This window comes from Xenia sp. Carnegie-2017, unplaced genomic scaffold (assembly GCF_021976095.1).
Source record: "Xenia sp. Carnegie-2017 unplaced genomic scaffold, XeniaSp_v1 HiC_scaffold_24, whole genome shotgun sequence".
Classification (NCBI taxonomy): Eukaryota; Metazoa; Cnidaria; class Anthozoa; order Malacalcyonacea; family Xeniidae; genus Xenia; species Xenia sp. Carnegie-2017.
The window spans coordinates 14,256,642-14,277,183 of NW_025813487.1; the positions used below are offsets into that span (position 1 = coordinate 14,256,642).

General features: G+C 36.0%; 2 protein-coding genes and 2 long non-coding RNA genes across 5 annotated transcripts; 2 read left to right on the forward strand and 2 right to left on the reverse strand.

The window, feature by feature from the left end:
- Positions 1-54: 54 nt before the first annotated feature.
- On the reverse strand, positions 55-5,368 carry LOC124450325 (Krueppel-like factor 11). Of its 2 annotated transcripts, none has more exons than XM_047000973.1 (4): positions 5,087-5,368; positions 2,423-2,620; positions 1,803-2,199; positions 55-785 (listed from the first exon to the last, which is right to left on the reverse strand). In XM_047000973.1, the coding sequence occupies exons 2-4, from the start codon at positions 2,534-2,536 to the stop codon at positions 352-354; spliced, it is 945 nt and encodes a 314-aa protein (XP_046856929.1). In that variant the 5' UTR covers positions 2,537-2,620; positions 5,087-5,368; the 3' UTR covers positions 55-351. The 2 variants fall into 2 exon arrangements, with proteins under 2 accessions (XP_046856929.1, XP_046856928.1); XM_047000972.1 differs by lacking the exon at positions 5,087-5,368 and adding an exon at positions 2,795-2,956.
- Positions 5,369-5,418: 50 nt separating this feature from the next.
- On the forward strand, positions 5,419-6,045 carry LOC124450327. Its single transcript, XR_006949938.1, has 2 exons — positions 5,419-5,550; positions 5,677-6,045. It is a non-coding gene; the product is annotated as an uncharacterized LOC124450327 (long non-coding RNA).
- Positions 6,046-6,121: 76 nt separating this feature from the next.
- On the reverse strand, positions 6,122-18,996 carry LOC124450324 (astacin-like metalloendopeptidase). Its single transcript, XM_047000971.1, has 14 exons — positions 18,896-18,996; positions 18,391-18,516; positions 17,559-17,603; positions 13,808-14,011; positions 13,184-13,307; positions 12,265-12,461; positions 11,078-11,194; positions 10,870-10,986; positions 9,591-9,638; positions 9,410-9,472; positions 8,952-9,110; positions 8,472-8,544; positions 8,213-8,381; positions 6,122-6,497 (listed from the first exon to the last, which is right to left on the reverse strand). The coding sequence occupies exons 1-14, from the start codon at positions 18,975-18,977 to the stop codon at positions 6,429-6,431; spliced, it is 1,593 nt and encodes a 530-aa protein (XP_046856927.1). The 5' UTR covers positions 18,978-18,996; the 3' UTR covers positions 6,122-6,428.
- LOC124450328 lies at positions 16,639-17,281 on the forward strand. Its single transcript, XR_006949939.1, has 2 exons — positions 16,639-16,738; positions 16,989-17,281. It is a non-coding gene; the product is annotated as an uncharacterized LOC124450328 (long non-coding RNA).
- Positions 18,997-20,542: the final 1,546 nt, after the last annotated feature.

Sequence of the window (20,542 nt, forward strand, 5' to 3'; positions counted from 1 at the left end):
CCTCTAAGTGACTCAATTGCCCAAACACATTTAAATCAGATAGTCATCATAATATATCGTATAGAAGACATAAAATTTCTGCTTTAATTTTCTAATATAGATTGTATTACTTATTTAACAAAATGCCGTCACTTCATATATACAATTGATGGATTTTAAAGAAATTGTCTCATCAATTTTGATGCCAGTTGATATAATCATTAACATTTTTGGCATAATAAACATTACAATACACTTCACACACAAATCTGCTGTTAAATAAAAAGCAATAACTTTAAAAGTGCATACTTCTTAACATGCCTGGCTCAATTAAATAGCCATGTATTTACAAGTTTCTTTGATTATACAGTTTCAGGTAGGAACAGTGAGAGTGTTAGTAGACGAAGAACTAATAGTTGAGTGTCCACCTAATTCAGAGGAGTTCATCATTAGGCTTTCAAATGATGTAGAAGGTGATGGTATCGAGTACATCTGTGGAATATTGGGGGATAACATGGGCTGCATGCTACAACTTTCATTTTGAGGTGGATTCCTTGATGCCGCCATGGTCGCGGCAGCAACTTGATTGAGTTTATTCATCTCGACCTGCCAACCGGGTAATTTCTTGGCAGTAAGATGACGGCGAGCATGTTTGGTCAAATGATCCGACCTCATGAAACGTCTATGGCACAAGGGACATTCAAACTTCTTTTCTCCCGTGTGAGTTCGACGATGTCGTGTTAGCTCATCAGATCTTGCAAACTTTCTATCGCATGATTCCCATGTACAGACAAATGGTTTTTCACCTGAAGAGTCAAAGTACAAAGTCAAAATATAACACAATACATAAGTGAAAGTTTAATTCTATACATGGACAAATTCATCTGGAATGCTTGTCACATGATGTTATGCACGCAGGGTCAATATACACACAGCTGGCATATAACATTGATGTTGTGGGTTCAAAGGCCAACTTCAAAATTCACATATGTAGAGTAAGAAAACATGTGCCACAACTCCACAACAATCGCTGAAAAATACACCCAAGTAGTATGTTGTAAAAATTCAGAGTTATTGAAATGATTCCAAAATACGTATTGTAACACAACTGTAAAAAGGAAATGACTCGACAGTTTTCAATCAAAGAATATGTTAATTTTGTCTTGCATATCATATTGCATAATTTTTAAGGCAGAATATCCTCAAATTCAATTTAAATCAATTCAATTTCAATATTCAAAAAGTAGACATTAAACAGCAGAGCTATATTCAAGTAATTTCTGCTTTTTCACAAACGAACTCTTTAACATATGAAGTGCTATATAAGTTCGCCATGGTAACAACAATACACGTTCTTAGAATCAAAGTACAAGGTTCACTTTATTATGAGGTCAAGGTGCGTGACACATTCATTGTTGAATAATAACTTCCAGCGAGCACGTGAAAAGGTTTGATAAGGGGTGTGTACCTGGCGTGCATTACGTAAGATCTTTGTTTTGAATCTACATGAAATTTTCACGTTAAAACTCGCAGAAAAATATACTGACAAAAACGAATGCCGAATTATGACATTTATGAGGTAGATCTTGTAGTTGGGATTCAAATTCAACGTCTAAATTGAGAAATTCCGAGTCATTTTCCATCGATAAATTAGCAATCAATTCCCATCCGTCAATCAAAGACAAAGCGGATATTCTTCACAAAATTTTACCGACGACAAAATTCATAGTCCAAAGTACTATAGGATAGCTGTTAGTTGGGCAACACCCTAGCCATGCCATTCGGAACTGTGTCAAATATACAAAAACCAACGCAATACTTGCCTGTGTGCGTACGAAGATGGGCTTTCAAATGGGAACTCTTGAAGTATGTTTTCGTGCAGTTTTCATAAGTGCAAACGTAGTTTCTTTTTCTGGTTGAATCGCCTTCCACCGTAGTTGCCTGTGTGTTTCGTGAAGCAGTGCTCGTCGAAGGTACGCTGTTTCTCAGGTCATTTAAATTTGTTGCTGAAGCAGGCGTTGTAGTATTGGCGCTGCTCGTCGGCACCGCTATAGGACATATAATCATGATGGGCCCTTGCTGGCCAGCGTTATTGGGCAAAGATATGCGATTCCCTGCTAAAAGCTTGCTAAAATCTACCAAGCTTTGCGTCGGTAAACCAAAAACGCCGACCGGATTAGGCACAGCATTTTGAGTCTGAGTTGGTGGGGAATTGTCAAACTAAATAATAATAAATTCATCATGAAGTTTAATGAAATTTGCAGAAGGTTACGAAAAGACAAAAATAAATTTCTCATGAGAAGTCGCAACAACAGGACACAGTAAACAAAAATAAAGTGCCTGTATGCCCCCTACTTAACATTTTAATAAGCATACTCATTACAAAATAACAAATTTCGGAGTCACTTTTATCATTTCTAGTCAGTTCAACTGGTAATTATACCTTTTGGTCGGGGCTAAGTTGATAACTGTTGTGAATAGGATCAAAGACGGAAAAAAGAGGATCGTTTGTCGGTGAAATCGAATGGTCGGGACTGGGAGGACACCACTGGCTCATAGCTAGCAACGATTGGACGGCAGTAATGTCTCTATCGGATTTCACTCGAACTTTACTTACTACTTGCTCGGGAGCAGCTTCGTTCTACGAGAGAAAAAACGTTCAATTTAACAACAATAATACGAATGACTGGAGTTTCAAGTGTTGTATATAAATTTAAAAGTTATGTGCGCTACTACTTTGCTACTTTAAGCACTTTTAATCCTGTCATTTCACAGAAAGTATTCGTACTTTCTCCTTTTCTTATTCCGTACTTACTTCGCTATCCCGAGCCGAAGAGTTTGGTGTCGAAGGCGGTGACAGAGGTAGGACATCCATTGTCGACGAGAGTGAGAGAACGAAATAAGTAAAATGACAAGCAAGCGAAAATAAGACGACATAATAGTCGTGATCACGTTGCTCCATATTTTAGATCATGCAGTACGAAGGCTTGATTGTGGGTCGGGCCAATCAGAGCGCCGTAATTTTAGGCTTGGCCAATCATTGCGCTTTATGTCCATGTGAAAAACGCGTGAAAACAAAGTTGAAAAAGATGCTAGTTACGGACTTTGATCCAATGGGCCACGCTATTTCCGCTTAATGACTTGGGCACGCGCAGTCAACTCAGCGGCGAATAATAATAGTTAAATAGCAAAGTTCTTATAAGTTTCAAAAGCAGATGTTTCATCACCTGCAATAAGGCATGTTATGTAACGAAGAATTGGCTAATGTAACGGGAGATAAATACGAAGACACAAGATTATCGACGAGTTTTCTAACGTTTAATAACACCGTATGCCAATTTGTATAATCATTTTGTTACGAGTATGGTGTGAGATTCCTTTACTTTATGTACGTTTATGCTTGTCTTAAATGTATGTAAAACATTGAACAATTTTGAAATAAACTTGGCAGCCGCAATCTAGCAAATGAACATGAAAGATCGCCAGTACAGATTTTGGCGTCTGTCCATCAAAGAAAATAGGAAAAAAGGGGGGCGGGGAGAGGTTGTTCTTACAAAGAATATATTGTATTCTGACCACGAAATGGGCAACAAAACGTCCTAAACGAATGATGACGAATTTATCCCTTAACACATACACATTTGCTAAGCAAATCGTTCATTGTTATGTTGTTTCATAAAAAACAAAAATTTTCGAATGTGAACTCGGTTATAGGTTCATATTAATATTGTTACAATTATTGAACATAATGGGACAAATTTACATAACATGATGTGAAATTGTCCAGTTAAGGGTTTATACCACCCCACCAGGCCGTTTCCGTCAAAATTTATAACTGTGACGTCAGAATAACAGGTTTACCAGTTTCAGCTTAACGCCTGTTCGAATTTGAACCAGTTTGCGACGAGCTTTGACGTAAGGTTTAAAGAAGATCAAAATCTTCGTTATTATCTTTCGTGTATGCTAGAATTTACGATGGAAAGTAAATCATTTTAATTGCTTTGGGTTCTTGCAGTCATACAGGATCGACAATGCGCCTAGTTGGTCCTTGGAAACACCTTAATGTACAGAGGTTCGGGGCCATCCAGTAGACTACGGCGATTTTATGAGTACGTCATTCACATATGAATATGAGTATGTCGCTCAAACTGCGACCACGCCAAAATCTTTCGATCACTCGTCATGTGGAGAACTGCATACAACGCACGCTTAATTCATGTGTGTTACACGTCATTTTTGTCAATTTAAAGAGGTAGCATCGTACAACGATCATCACCACCCTCTACATACCCACATAGGCACGTGCTCACGCGACGAAACCAGCGCATGGTTTTACCGCCAATTCGTATGTTGCACAAGTGCATTTTGTGTGAAACCAAACACCACAGCACAGTGCGCAGTCGTGAAAAGAACGCGTACATGTTATAGAAAACAACGATTCATTAAAGACAATTACACAGTGATACGGAGTTACAAACAAAATTGCAATGAGTATTACGTTATTTTTAATGGGAAGTTGACAAGTAGCGTTTAAAACAAGTAAATATTTGTTTGGTTTTGGTGCGCTGTTGAAAAAACGAAGTAACAGACTGTTGAAAATATGCACCGCCAAAGGACAGCTATGCCCGACCCCACTGAGCCTTGAGATTATATTAACAATGCACAAATATGTACTTCTCAAACGATTCACGACACCAATTTAAAAGCGCTAATAAAATTTAACTTCGACATTATCGAGATGTATGTTTTGGTCGCTGATTGCAAGTCCTTGAAGATCGAGATAGATGTTAAGCGGTTATGTAAACAGACGAAAAATAATTGCGCACACATAAACACAAAAAATATGTATTTGAACAGAGGATTTTGGAGCTACTCCATTGAAATAACCCACTTAAAAATAATCAAACGTTATTCGACATGATAATAGCTCTAGGAAGATCGTACTATATTTGAGATCGGACGATTTTTGGAATGACACGAAACATTCGACGAAATTCCTATGTCGCAATACAACACGCCAAACGATGGAATTTAAAGCAAATAATGTAACGTCTAGAAGCTGTTTTAACATCAAACTATTTCAAAAAACGTTTCGCTTTACACTTACCTTTATATAAGTAGTTAATCGATGATATTTAATCACAAATTCTCGTCTTATTCGACCGAAAATTCTCGAGAAGAAACGTTTCAAAATGGAGGCCGAATTTCATCAACGTGTACAAGATTATTTCCGGTCGGCGAGTTACACCCAAACCACAGCCAAACTCAAACCTAAGCCGAGCCCAGTGCCCATCCTCCACACACAAATTCAACAACAAAGTACATTTCTATCGACAATCACAAATGTTCTCTCAAGTTTTCAACCACTTTCTTGTTAGAAATTACTATTGATGTCTAAGAATAGTTATGTAGTATAAAAATTTCAATTTTGCCTCATTAGCTTGGTATAAAATTTATGAATGTGGAGAATAATTTACATTCTTTGGGTCATCGATAACGTCAGACGGAAAATTTATTCACGAATGCGAGCCGTATATGGTCATTCAAAGAAAAACTCAGTGTGACAGTGAGGTGATCTTGAATAAATAAATTTAACAGTCGCGAAGAAGATTTTCAACTAGTTTTTGACACTAGAAAGTCATCGTGTTCGTGTTTAACATGTATGATAGAAAAAACCTATTCATATTTACTTTTTAGGTTAAAAAAGCGGGTGTTTCTAGTTAATCGAGTTAAAAAGCAAATGACGTCGAAGATTCCGGAAGATTCTTCCTGTGGAGCGAACTGAAAATGATTGTCACGTGACCGCATTTGTGCGTTACATGACGTGCAGTGTCAAGACAAGACAATATATAATTGTGTGAAGAAAAACTTTTGCATTCTGGTTGCATTCTAAATCGCTCACTTATACTTTGCATACAAATTATCTTCAATCATGTATTCTTTTGCACAAGACAACGAGCATATGGCTGAATTGCAAGGATTTAGGAACTTATTTTGTAATTTAAATTGGGAAAACTATGCTTTATTAAACATCGAGTGGTCTTTTGACTTTCTCAATTCCTGTAATATTTTGTGAGGGCATTTGCTTCTTTTAGCGTGGTAACACTTCTAATCTTTTCTTTCCCAACAATATTTTTTTTTATTTTACCATAACAAAATTACCGACTTGATTTTTCCATACGTTTTAGTAAAAAATTGTTTCATCAAAACTTTACCGAAAAACGATCAACTTCTAACAATTGAATCCATTCACCAAACATGGTTACAAATCAAGTAGTAAGATTTATAAACACTTAGTCTAGTTTACAAAAATTCGTCGTATCGGATCATGCTAAAATACAGAACAACAATTCCTGATATAAAATAAGTACTTGAGCAGTGAAGACATTACCTACAAGATGTTTTCAAGTGCTGAGAATAACTAGTTGAGCAAATCTTCCAGAAGACGATTACAGAAGAACAGGGAAGAAAATTCGCTTCGATATGACACTGGGTCCTTTGCGTCGATATGTGGAGACCTACAACGGTGAAAACATTACAAAAGTAGCTTGGAATGACTCGGTAACTTTCGTTTGCTGGATCTGCAATGTAATCTTTTCTGCTCCTTCTCTTCACATAAGTAATTTTAATAAATTTTAATAATTAAGTATTATAATCATGTTCATTGAAATAACACGGGGCTGATGAAGTAAGTCCGCTTGATTATTTTTAAAACCTCCTAATTTTCTCATTTTTCAAAATCATTAAAAATCCTCAACTCGTTACCAAAATTGCCTGGTGGTCTGTTGATTGAAAAACAAAATAATTGATTTGACGCAATCTGCATGCTTGAAAAAATCTTTTCTCAACTGCTACACAGCCTTCTGCCACTTTAACAACCTGTTTGCCAATAGCAACACAATTTTTGCACATGTTCATGCACACAATTTTTAGAATAAGCAGCTGATTTGCTACCTTTGTATGTATGGATTGCGGGTAAAGCTCGTATAGAAACTGAAGATTAATTTCACGACGTTAACCCTCCCCTTAAATTTGCAATGGGATCGATTACGATGAGCATGGTGATAAATCATGGCTTCATCTGAGCCAGATCCCCCTTTCCTTAAATTTGCAATGGGATCGATTACGATGAGCATGGTGATAAATCATGGCTTCATCTGAGTCAGATCCCCCTTCCCTTAAATTTGCAATGGGATCGATTACGATCAGCATGGTGATAAATCATGGCTTTATCTGAGCCAGATCCCTCTCCCCTTAAATTTGCAATGGGATCGATTACGATTAGCGTGTTGATAAATCATAGCTTCATCGAAACAAGATCCCAACATTCAAAGCCGAAATCAAAGATCCCAACATTGCTGGTTGTTTGCAGGCAAAAAAACCAATATTAATTTCGTATTCAACAACTCGTGCAAAATTGCGTATCTTCATGTAAAACTTAAATTAAGACGTCCTATTATTTATATCATGTCAAAGCGACTTCTATGTAAAATGATTTGAAAATTATTATAAAGGTTTTGGCCAATCGAGTACAGTGAACACTGCATATTTATGTAGAAAAATTCACAAGGTTTGCAGGACCGAGAAAGCTTAAACACTTCATGACAAGAGCAACTGATAATGACTATTGAAACTTTAATGCCAATAGCATTCATTTTAGACATAGATAAGATGTGTATGAGGCCTGTAGCAACTGGCAAGGTGTTTATGGGAATAATTCGTTACTAAACTATAATTTTTTTTTAAGCTGCGTCTGGATCGACTTGCGCCCTCAGCTCTCGGTCTCAATCCCCTCAACAATTATAAAACAGGTACGCAGTGCGCACATGTGGGTAGCCTGAATTGACAATGAGGTGTAACTGAAATTTCAAATCGCTTAGAAAGCTTGCATTTGCATGACATTTAAAGTTATTTGGTCTTGACTACTGTCGATGAAACAGATGAGAGTTATTGCATTCCTTTAGTCATGGTAATAGAAATATCGTTTGTAAGTAAGTTTCCGTAAATATGTCTGAGTTAAAAGTGGTTAAAAGTACAGTATGTAAGTTCTTAGTTTATTGGTAAATCCAGTTCGACCATAAAGATCAATAACATTGGTGGAAGCAGGTCAGTCGGCCGGCCTGCCGTTTTCTACTCTTTATGCGGTCTAACATAATGGTTGGCCTGCGTACAGGCTACCCACAAAAACGAGTTGTAAAATTTGTTTGCTGTAATTGCATGTTACAGGCTTCACCTGTTGAACAATATTGATTCTTCCAGGTCCGGTCCATCCAATCATAGCAAATGCGGAGTTATTGTAAAATATACTACGGCGTGTTGACGCGCCAATTTTTCCAAGTCCATATTTGAGCCAATTGTTGACTTTCAACCATCGTCCGTTCACCGTCAAGAACACCAGTTTGCTACATTTAAGAAAAAATCATACCAAAACATTGGTACGCAAATGATTGAAACATTGCAAATGATAAAATTCACGAAATCTGAAAACAAACTTCGGTTTTAAACGCCATAGTGAATACCCAAAGTTCCAAGAACGCTTCTCGGTCAAAGTTCCAGCAACGCGACCTGTAACAAAAAATTTAGAAGAGTATTTTATTGAAGATTCTTACTTGAAAAATTACAAAAAGTTGAAAGGGATATTTGTGGAAACGCCCATCTCGCTGGCTTTTGCTTTTGTAAGATATGGGAGGGAAGGAAGCTGTTTGGACTGTTTTTTCTGCAAATTTCCACTATTAAAACATTAAAGTAAATGGTTTGAACCCGGGAATAACGTTACATATCGCTCCAGTCGACTCTGAGGATGACTACCGCTAAGGTTGTTGAAACGTCAGTCAACACCAACATATTTAAACAATGTTGCAAAATATCATTGTGCGAGCATAGTGTACGTACCGAAAAGGGAAAACAATAGAAATAATAAAATTTTTAGATATCACTATAGAGTTCAAATAGAAGATCATTCTAGTACTGACCTGTTTTCCCATCAACTACAACGGCGTTTGCTCCCAGGTAGTTGGTCGAAATGAGCGGAGTCCTTCCAAGCTTGATAGTAGTCTCTGAACGCCTTGACGTGCATCCCTTTCTATTACCGTAATCCAAACATCCGACACTTTTGATCAAAAAGAGCGCTCCTTTATAAAAAAGAATACACACGGAGATGTAGCTCAACAGAAAGAGAAAATCTGAGCTTGTGTTCCCCTCGTGACGAAGGACAGTTTAAAACATCAAAGCCGCCATTGACATGTGACAAACCTCGCTGTTATTTGATTTTTTCAAAACCGGCTTTTAATGGCGTCAACAATTGTAGAAACTACAATTTGCACATAACACGTCATACTTACAAATACCTGGAATTATTTGCAGGTAGTTGACCAGTCAAAACCGACATTGTTTAGATAGTGAAGAATAAAACTTGTTAAGAGTATCTTACTTGAAAACTCAGTAGGAGATCTTGTTGTGGTCGGACGAAGCGTTTGAGGGCGTCTTGTATTTACTGCAAATAACAAATATTTCTTCACTATCTAAAGCATTTCTTCTCTGCCCAATCAAAGCACGCAATTTTACAGAAAGTTATACTACCTATGCAAGAATAATTGTTAAAACTTTCTTACTTGAAGTCTTGATGGGAGATTTTGTGGTCTCAGGACGTCTTGTAGTCCCTAAGAATAACAAATACTTCTTTATCTAACGCAAGTCTTCACACTAAGCACCATATACACTACATACTTTGTATAAGCATGAACTAATTTTTGCTCTTTTCATATCAGACAGGGTCAACAATGAATGTCCAATCACGTGACCGTAACATGCATCTAGCTTATGGCAAATATTTTGTTAATAGATGATATTCTCGTTCATAAAAGCACATTTCAATGAGTTTACATTCAAAACAGTTCTAGGGTAGTACATCAAGAAAAAACTCTAAGTAGTACATCAAGAAAAAACTCTAAGTAATACATCAAGAAACAACTCAAAGTAGTACATCAAGAAACAACTCTAAGTAATACATCAAGAAACAGCTCTAAGTTGTACATCAAGAAAAAACTCTAAGTAATACATCAAGAAACAACTCTAAGTAATACATCAAGAAACAACTCTAAGTTGTACATCAAGAAACAACTCTAAGTAATACATCAAGAAACAACTCTAAGTAATACATCAAGAAACAACTCTAAGTAGTACATCAAGAAACAACTCTAAGTAATACATCAAGAAACAACTCTAAGTAGTACATCAAGAAAAACTCTAAGTAATACATCAAGAAACAACTCTAAGTAATACATCAAGAAACAACTCTAAGTAATACATCAAGAAACAACTCTAAGTAATACATCAAGAAACAACTCTAAGTAATACATCAAGAAACAACTCTAAGTAGTACATCAAGAAACAACTCTAAGTAATACATCAAGAAACAACTCTAAGTAATACATCAAGAAACAACTCTAAGTAGTACATCAAGAAACAACTCAAAGTAGTACATCAAGAAACAACTCTAAGTAATACATCAAGAAACAACTTTAAGTAATACATCAAGAAACAACTCTAAGTAATACATCAAGAAACAACTCTAAGTAGTACATCAAGAAACAACTCAAAGTAGTACATCAAGAAACAACTCTAAGTAATACATCAAGAAACAACTCAAAGTAGTACATCAAGAAACAACTCTAAGTAGTACATCAAGAAACAACTCAAAGTAGTACATCAAGAAAAAACTCTAAGTAGTACATCAAGAAACAACTCTAAGTAGTACTCCAATTAGTACAACAAAAAACAACATCAAATAAAGCGCTAATTTTTACGAAAAAAATTCATAGTCGTTGTGCCTTTTAAACTTACTCTCCATTAGGTAAAAATCATACTTCTCTTGACCAATGTGAAGCTCACCTGTGCGATTACATTCATAATAACGGTTCAGCTCTTGAGCGTCTTTTTGAGATAATCCTCCATTTCTGGGTTGCCCAAAACGACCTGTGCCATTCAAGCGCACGATAGTTGGTTTAGCTGCAAAAGGTACAGTTTGCGAAAACAATGATTTTAAGGGATTTCGTCTCCATTCTCTTGCGTTCACGTCTAATTTACAATCTTAACATACCTCGGTTTATGGCGAACGCCTTATCACCGTAATGCATAACACTATCGTAGTCATATGGAACTCCTAAATCTTTGATGTCTCTCTCGCTATGCTTCAGGAAATTTCCGTTTGATTGACCTGAAAAAGTAAATGCAACCCAATGTATGCGGACATCAATTTTTTCATTACAACGTAATTACGTATAAATATGCCAAAATGTGTCATATTTTTTACAACTGGTGATGGAAACTTTTGTATTACTCGTGAGAAAGATATGATTCCCCCTGGAAACCACGTTGACAATTTTAGGTTGTCATGGTGATTCATAATTGAGTGGTTCTTCACCCTTTTATATAGGTGAAAAATCTTTTCAAAAGGTGTTTGTTATTTCGTTCGATGATTGTTGCAGATCTGCTACACTGCCACAGAAATGGTTAAAAGAACTGTTAAAAACTAAATTAAAAAAAATAGCTATAAAGTTGAATAACACGATGCATTTTGGCAGACTTCTTTTCAGGTGCCACATCAATGCTTGATTATAAAATAAACACAATGAAACGCGTGCGCTGATTGGTCTAGAGCTGTGTTTGCATTAGCCAGTGCAAAACACATGTGAGCTCAACCAATCAAATCAATCTAAACAATCAATCAGTCAAAGAGAATTTGCAAATCGATCATGAATACATTTTAGAGGAAAAATTCTAATGTTTGTCTTTTTTCGCATTATTGTTATTTTATAAAAGAAATAAACGATGTTTTTCGGGTTGCAACTGGCTTATGCAAACCTCGGAGACGTTTGTGAGAACTCTTAAGCATATGCAACCCTCGAGCTTTGGTCTCGGGCTTGCACTGATCTGCTCTCGAGTTCTCCCAAAGGTCTCTTCGGTTTGCATAAGCCTGTGCAAACACAGTAAACATCTTTTATTTCTTTAATGAAAACCTAATTATAAATAGAAGTAAAATTTTCGTTTTCGTTTAAGCAGACGTGCCGAGATGCATCGTGTCATCCAATTTTATAGTCTCATTTTGGTCTTCAAAAGTTCTTTTATAAAAACTATTCAAACTACGACATATACAATGTTGAGAGCAGTATATTAATGTTTATCACCAGACTCACCACAACCAACAAGTCTTTGTTTTACAATCTCAGCAACAGTACAAATACAGACTAATGAGATGAGAAACTAGTTCAGGACTAGTTGTCGTACCTCGTGGAATGTTATCCCATACTATTTTTACATATTTGTCGCGATCTGGTCGACTTTGCTCATGCCAAAAACCCAAAGCGTGAAGCAACTCGTGGACGATAGTTGCCTTGGTGTTACAGCCCCTTCCAATGGAAACATCCTGCTTCTTGTTGAACATTTTATTTATGCCACGTAGATAACCGACGTAAGAATAGCACCTAGTGTACGAAAGGCGTTAATATGGTAGCATTTATGATCTTCAATGTTTCCTGATCGTAAAACTTAAAATATGCACCAAAATATGGTTGGTCCTGGACACTGATCGCGAATTGCTTAAAGCACGGTAAAAAAAAATTTTGCTATTTGAATTATATTTTCATTGAAGAGAGCTTTCAAAACGACAGTAGACTTTCTAAAACAGCTAAGTCATATCTCTTTTCCTTTTATAAGATATAAATTACCAATTTACACAAACAGTGACGTCCAATCGCGTGTAATATATCGCTGAGGTTTTCATAAATATCCTTTTGTTTCCTGACAATTTTTGGCTGAAATACTTACGCATTATTATACATCATTAAAAAGACAGGAAATCAGTTTGAAACATTGAACTAAAATACATGGAACGCTACCTAAAGCAAATAATTGAAGCCAAATCTTACACCCAGACACGAGAGATTACACCCAGACACGCGTGTGTAATGTTTCGAGATTCTCTCGCGGAGTGAAAATTGATTGAACTACACACGAGTGTCTGTGTGTAATCTCGCGTGTCTGGGTGTAAGATTTAGCTTCAATTATTTGCTTTAGGTAGCGTTCCATGTATTTTAGTTCAATGTTTCGAAATAACATATCAGCAAAATGCATGATAATTCTATCCATCTCTATTCATCTCTATTTATCGTCTGGTTATAATCCCTATCGATCCCAATTTACTCACCCAGTTCCACTCATAAGTCGAATATGATACTGACTGCCCATTGCTTCTCTCAATTTAATACATGTTTTTGACTCAATTTCAGCTTTTGCTTGGTAAAAAAACGTAGTTGAGTGGAGATAGCGATCTAGAAAGATCAGTGTGAAAGATTGGTAAGTGTATAGAAATATATATTGCATAACATAAGCAAAAAACAAGAGGTACTGTTTCTCGAGGTTTCAGTCACTAAGTGTTTTATTACAAACGAATTGTCAAAGGGAAAATTGAAAACAGCATGACTGTACGAAATATTTACTTCCCAAAAATAATAGACAAAGAAAATGATTTGAAAGATACTCAGTAAAGTTCGGAGAAATTCCACGTAACGCTTTCTTAGTCGATAACGGACGCTTATTTGAGATGAAACAGCATAATTTCTTCACTGTCACGTGACACACTCACGACCAATGAAACAATAGGAAACGACAAACTTTAAAAATTGGCATATAATTAAAATCACTTACATTTTGGGTGTTGGCTCAAATGCTTAAGTGACTGTTTTGAAAATAGCCTCGCGCAAAAATCACAGGCTTCACTTTGCACAAATTCATGTTAATGCAATTGATCTTTAGTGGATATAGCAGATACCTTTTGAATTTCTTTCAAATTTATATCTTAAGATTTTATTTGGCCATCTGTATTGCCTATTATTGTTGGATTTTGCAGCCCGTTTGTAGACGCCATTTCCTACTGTCCATTCAGCCACTTCTTTTAACCTCGATGGATCCAACAAAATATCAGACTCAAATGTTGAGTTCAGCTCCGACTTATGTGTATCAGGGTTGATTGTGTCTACGAAAATATCAATACTAGAAAGTTGGGTTTTTTTCATCACACAGAGAATGTAATATCTGATGTAGAAAAAGGAAATTATTGCTTAGACAGGTAGTAAGGTATTGGTTACATACAGAGAAAGGCATTGGTTAGACAAATAGTAAGGTATTGGTTAAACAGAGTAAGGTATTGGTTAAACAGAGTAAGGTATTGGTTAAACAGAGTAAGGTATTGGTTAGACAGAGAATGAGGTATTGGTTACACAAAGAGTAAGTTATTAGTTAGACAGAGAATAAGGTATTGGTTACAAGAAAGGTATTGGTTACAAGAGAGAAAGGTATTGGTTAGTTGGAGAGTAAGGTATTGGTTAGACAGAGAGTAAGGTATTGGTTAGACGGAGAGAAAGGTTTTGGTTAGACAGAGAGTAGGTATTGGTTAGACAGAGAGTAAGGTATTGGTTAGACGGAGAGGTTTTGGTTAGACAGAGAGTAGGTATTGGTTAGACAGAGAGTAAGGTATTGGTTAGACGGAGAGAAAGGTTTTGGTTAGACAGAGAGTAGGTATTGGCTAGACAGAGAGTAAGGTATTGGTTAGACAGAGAGTAGGTATTAGTTAGACAGAGAGTAAGGTATTGGTTAGACAGAGAGAAGGTATTGGTTAGACAGAGAGTAAGGTATTGGTTAGACGGAGAGAAAGGTTTTGGTTAGACAGAGAGTAGGTATTGGTTAGACAGAGAGTAAGGTTTTGGTTAGACAGAGAGTAGGTATTAGTTAGACAGAGAGTAAGGTATTAGTTACACAGAGAGTAAGGTATTAGTTAGACGGAGAGAAAGGTATTGGTTAGACAGAGAGTAGATATTAGTTAGACAGAGACTAAGGTATTGGTTAGACAAAGAGTAGGTATTAGTTAGACAGAGAGTAAGGTATTGGTTAGACAAAGAGTAGGTATTAGTTAGACAGAGAGTAAGGTATTAGTTACACAGAGAGTAAGGTATTAGTTAGACGGAGAGAAAGGTATTGGTTAGACAGAGAGTAGATATTAGTTAGACAGAGACTAAGGTATTGGTTAGACAAAGAGTAGGTATTGGTTAGACAGAGAGTAGGTATTAGTTAGACAGAGAGTAAGGTATTATTTAGACGGAGAGTAAGGTATTGGTTAGGCAGAGAGTAGGTATTAGTTAGACAGAGACTAAGGTATTAGTTAGACAGAGAGTAAGGTATTGGTTAGACAGAGAGTAGGTATTAGTTAGACAGAGAGTAGGTATTAGTTAGACAGAGAGTAGGTATTAGTTAGACAGAGAGTAAGGTATTGGTTAGACAGAGAGTAGGTATTAGTTAGACAGAGAGTAAGGTATTGGTTAAACAGAGAGTAAGGTATTGGTTAGACAGAGAGTAAGGTATTGGTTAGACAGAGAGTAAGGTATTAGTTAGACAGAGAGTAAGGTATTGGTTAGACAGAGAGTAAGGTATTGGTTAGACAGAGAGTAAGGTATTAGTTAGACGGAGAGAAAGGTATTGGTTACATGAGAAAAAGGTATTGGTTAGACGGAGAGTAAGGTATTAGTTACACAGAGAGTAAGATATTATAGTTAGACAGAGAGTAAGGTATTAGTTAGACAGAGAGTAAGATGTTATAGTTAGACAGAGAGTAAGGTATTAGTTAGACAGAGAGTAAGGTATTGGTTAGACAGAGAGTAAGGTATTGGTTATACAGAGAATAATGTATTAGTTAGACGGAGAGAAAGGTATTGGTTAGACAGAGAGTAGATATTAGTTAGACATAGACTAAGGTATTGGTTAGACAAAGAGTAGGTATTAGTTAGACAGAGAGTAAGGTATTAGTTAGACGGAGAGTAAGGTATTGGTTAGACAGAGAGTAGGTATTAGTTAGACAGAGACTAAGGTATTAGTTACACAGAGAGTAAGGTATTGGTTAGACAGAGAGTAGGTATTATTTAGACAGAGAGTAAGGTATTGGTTAGACAGAGAGTAGGTATTAGTTAGACAGAGAGTAAGGTATTAGTTACACAGAGAGTAAGGTATTAGTTAGACGGAGAGAAAGGTATTGGTTAGACAGAGAGTAGATATTAGTTAGACAGAGACTAAGGTATTGGTTAGACAAAGAGTAGGTATTAGTTAGACAGAGAGTAAGGTATTAGTTAGGCGGAGAGTAAGGTATTGGTTAGACAGAGAGTAGGTATTAGTTAGACAGAGACTAAGGTATTAGTTAGACAGAGAGTAAGGTATTGGTTAGACAGAGAGTAGGTATTAGTTAGACAGAGATTAGGTATTAGTTAGACAGAGTAGGTATTGGTTAGACAGAGAGTAGGTATTAGTTAGACAGAGAGTAGGTATTAGTTAGACAGAGTAAGGTATTAGTTAGACAGAGAGTAAGGTATTGGTTAGACAGAGAGGGTATTAGTTAGACAGAGTAGGTATTAGTTAGACAGAAGTAAGGTATTGGTTAGACAGAGAGTAGGTATTAGTTAGACAGAGAGTAAGGTATTAGTTAGACAGAGAGTAGGTATTAGTTAGACAGAGAGTAAGGTATTGGTTAGACAGAGAGTAAGGTATTATTAGTTAGACAGAGTAGGTATTAGTTAGACAGAGAGGTATTGGTTAGACAGAGTAGGTATTAGTTAGACAGAGAGTAGGTATTAGTTAGACAGAGAGTAAGGTATTGGTTAGACAGAGAGTAAGGTATTGGTTAGACATAGAGTAAGGTATTAGTTAGACAGAGAGTAAGGTATAGTTAGACAGAGTAAGGTATTGGTTAGACGGAGAAAAAGGTAGGTTACATGAGAGAAAAGTATTAGTTAGACAGATAGTATGGTATTAGTTAGAGAGAAATTAGTTAGACAGAGTAGGTATTAGTTAGACAGAAGTAGGTATTAGTTAGACAGAGTAAGGTATTAGTTAGACAGAGAGTAGGTATTAGTTAGACAGAGTAAGTATTGGTTAGACAGAGAGTAGGTATTAGTTAGACAGAGACTAAGGTATTAGTTAGACAGAGAGTAAGGTATTGGTTAGACAGAGAGTAGGTATTAGTTAGACAGAGAGTAGGTATTAGTTAGACAGAGAGTAAGGTATTGGTTAGACAGAGAGTAGGTATTAGTTAGACAGAGAGTAGGTATTAGTTAGACAGAGAGTAAGGTATTGGTTAGACAGAGAGTAGGTATTGGTTAGACATAGAGTAAGGTATTAGTTAGACAGAGAGTAAGGTATTAGTTAGACAGAGAGTAAGGTATTGGTTAGACGGAGAAAAAGGTATTGGTTACATGAGAGAAAAGTATTAGTTAGACAGATAGTATGGTATTAGTTAGAGAGAGAAAGGTATTAGTTAGACAGAGAGTAAGGTATTAGTTAGACAGAGAGTAAGGTATTGGTTAGACGGAGAAAAAGGTATTGGTTACATGAGAGAAAAGTATTAGTTAGACAGATAGTATGGTATTAGTTAGAGAGAGTAAGATAATAGTTACACAGAGAGTTAGGTATTGACTTCACAGATGCAATTTAACCAATGGCAGTCTTGGTTTGAAACTACCAATTACAATAACTATACTTACGAGAATTGACGGCGTAAATGATATCCGAAGCAGAGGTGTTTGTATCTAAAAATAACACATCCTTCTATTGGTTCATCAAAAACAACACAAGTTAGATTTTTGTAAAAAGAACTGGGTTGAAAAACATACTGTTCTGAAAATTAAACTTTTTCCCTTTCTCAATTTCATCGTCCACGATCCGCAATATGGGATCAAAGAAAATTATAAACAAGCCAAGCTTCTCTCGTTAAAGCATCAATACTCCTAAATATGCATTCGCGACTGGCACTAAGTTCTTCGAAATATCAAAATCTTATTGAATGGCACGTAAAACGAAAAAATGATGATCGACAAAGTATTTGAGATTGCATCGCTGTTGATTTCTTCGCGCCGTTCGACAAATAATATAATAAAACGCGCAAATATAACCGAATACTATTCTCGAGAAGCACGAGTAAAACCTGGTAGGCGGCTATTTTGTGATCTTATCAACCGACTGATAACAGCTAATAGTCACGTGATTAACGTGATAAATCTGTCTTCGCTAAAAACTAAATCAAATATGGTGATCGGGCAAGCGAGCAGTATCGGATACTATCATACAAATGAACAACCCGCAGGCAAAATAAACGATGGCAGATCTATTCTAAATTCAAAATATTAACTACCCACATAAACAATGGTTTACCGAACTTTATGTTTATTTAAATAACATCACAGAGAAATGTTACGGATCGAACTGCTGTAAAATTTACAGCCGTTGCAATGTTTTTTTGCTACAGCAGTCCCCATCGTCTAATGAATTATAATAAGCTACAATTTCAAGAATTTTTTTGTTCAGATGACAAAATACCTTCATTCGTATCGACATTGGGTTGATGGTCCATGAAAGTAGTTTCGTGTTCGTCAAAAGGAGTTTCCTTGAATTGGTCTTTTTGAAAGATTTTGTCATATTTTTCATCATAACCGTCCAGCGTTCCTATATTTTCAAATAAAAACAAAATCAATGAACGTGCATGCATGAAAGAAATACGCTTCAACTTTTTCAAAACAAAAATATACACTATGAATGATTCGCCATACTTTACGGCTAACGGTAATCATTGAAATCGATTACTCGATACAAACCGATTATCCGATGAAAACCCAATTCCAAATTTGTCGTTGCCGATTAATCGAAGGCGTCGCGACTATCATACATAAGTAGCTAAATTTAACCCTGCATGCAGTTTAAATTATTATACTGTCTTGGTAAACAGACAAGCAAGATTATAAAACGACACGTCTATAGCCTACAAATTGTGATAATTAAAAAACAAAGTCGGTTTTGATGCAAAAGATTATAAGCTGCTAAGTACCTTTCGAAGGTCTCCTCTTCGCTTGGACGGAGAGCAACGTAAAAATTTGAAAAAATATATAAAAAATCGCGAACCATTTCATAGTTGTAGCTGTACGGAATGCAGAAATGAGAATGCTGAAAATTTGATGTGGCAAATGTATTTTATGCATTTTCAAGACAAAAATGTCTGTGTGATGGAAAAGGCGCCCGCAGAAACCCTGCGACGTCCGGATATTAGATATAGCAAAAAAAAACGTGATTGCGCCGTTTCAGAAAGCGGGTATAAAGAAGCGGCGTTTTTGTCCGTAATGAAAAGCTATCTTGATTAAATTCAAAATGAAATTACAACAAAATAATTTACACCTTTGACGTCTTTTTGAAGGCGGGTTAATCATATTGTGACGATGAAAATAACGACATACTTTTACATGAAATGTATGATTTGAAGCCGAGAGTACATATCTATTATAGTAGATCGTACAGGTTGATATAGTCCTGAGAAGGACAGTTGCTGGAGGTGTTGACCGAAGTTTTGACAACCTTAGCGGTAGCCTTTCAGCGAAGTGGCGTTTTTCAAGGAGCTATTAATTCAAATAAATACAACAGTACAATCTCGAAGAATGAGCTTCATTATGTCTCTCTCGGCGATTCATTTAAGTAAGTATGAATGAGTACTTTAAAGTTTCTTCAGAAACTTTTTTTTAAATACTGTTTTGAAAAGCATATTTGCCCGGCATGGTGAATAACTACAAGGTATTTGCAAAAAAGAACTGTTGAAAACCAAAATTACGATAGCTATAAAATACCACGATGCATTTCGGTAGATTTCTGATCTAGTGCCACGACTGCATTGATGAAAATCAAAACTCTATTTCTAGAAGTTGAAGTGAAGACAAGAAAGAATGACATCGCCCCAAAAGGGGACATGACGTCAGTAACGGGGATAGGTTCAAGACATAATCCTTTTAACTTAACACGTGATTATCTAACTGATGATAAAGATTCCACGATACGTAACAGGAATAATGAGCGATATTTTTTTATAATCCTAAAATTGTCAGAATGAGTGTGAATGAGCCTTTAGAATACACGTGAGTTTTTATATATAGCTGGAAACCTTGCCCATCTGTGGAAGCTTAATAAACACAGGGTATTTAGCAGGTCCAAAAGACCTCTCTCGTTAGTCGTCATATACACATATAAATATATACATAAAAGATAAAAGTTTCTCCGGATTTTAAGTGATTTTTATTGAGCTTTCGACTCGTTGCTTCAAAAATAAAAATCACTTAAAATCCGGAGAAACTTTTATCTTTTATGTATTAAATGCCTTGATTACAAATTTTCAAACTTACATATATATATATATATATAAACCGTTAGTTTAATAATGTTCAACGGTATCCGTACGGAAGAAATATCCTTTTCAAGGAGTTAATATCATTTTCCATGACCATAAGAAGTTCGCCGAAATGCGTAGTGTCATTTAATTTATAACCATCTTGATTTTGGTTTTCAACAGTTCTTTTTAGAACAACCCACTTGTCTATTACTATCGCAAATACGCAATTCAAAGGAGTATATTTAAATTTATTAGCTACAGAAACTTATGATAAATTTGGATGATATTGTTTGGGGGATGTTACGGATATGTTCAAAGCGGTAT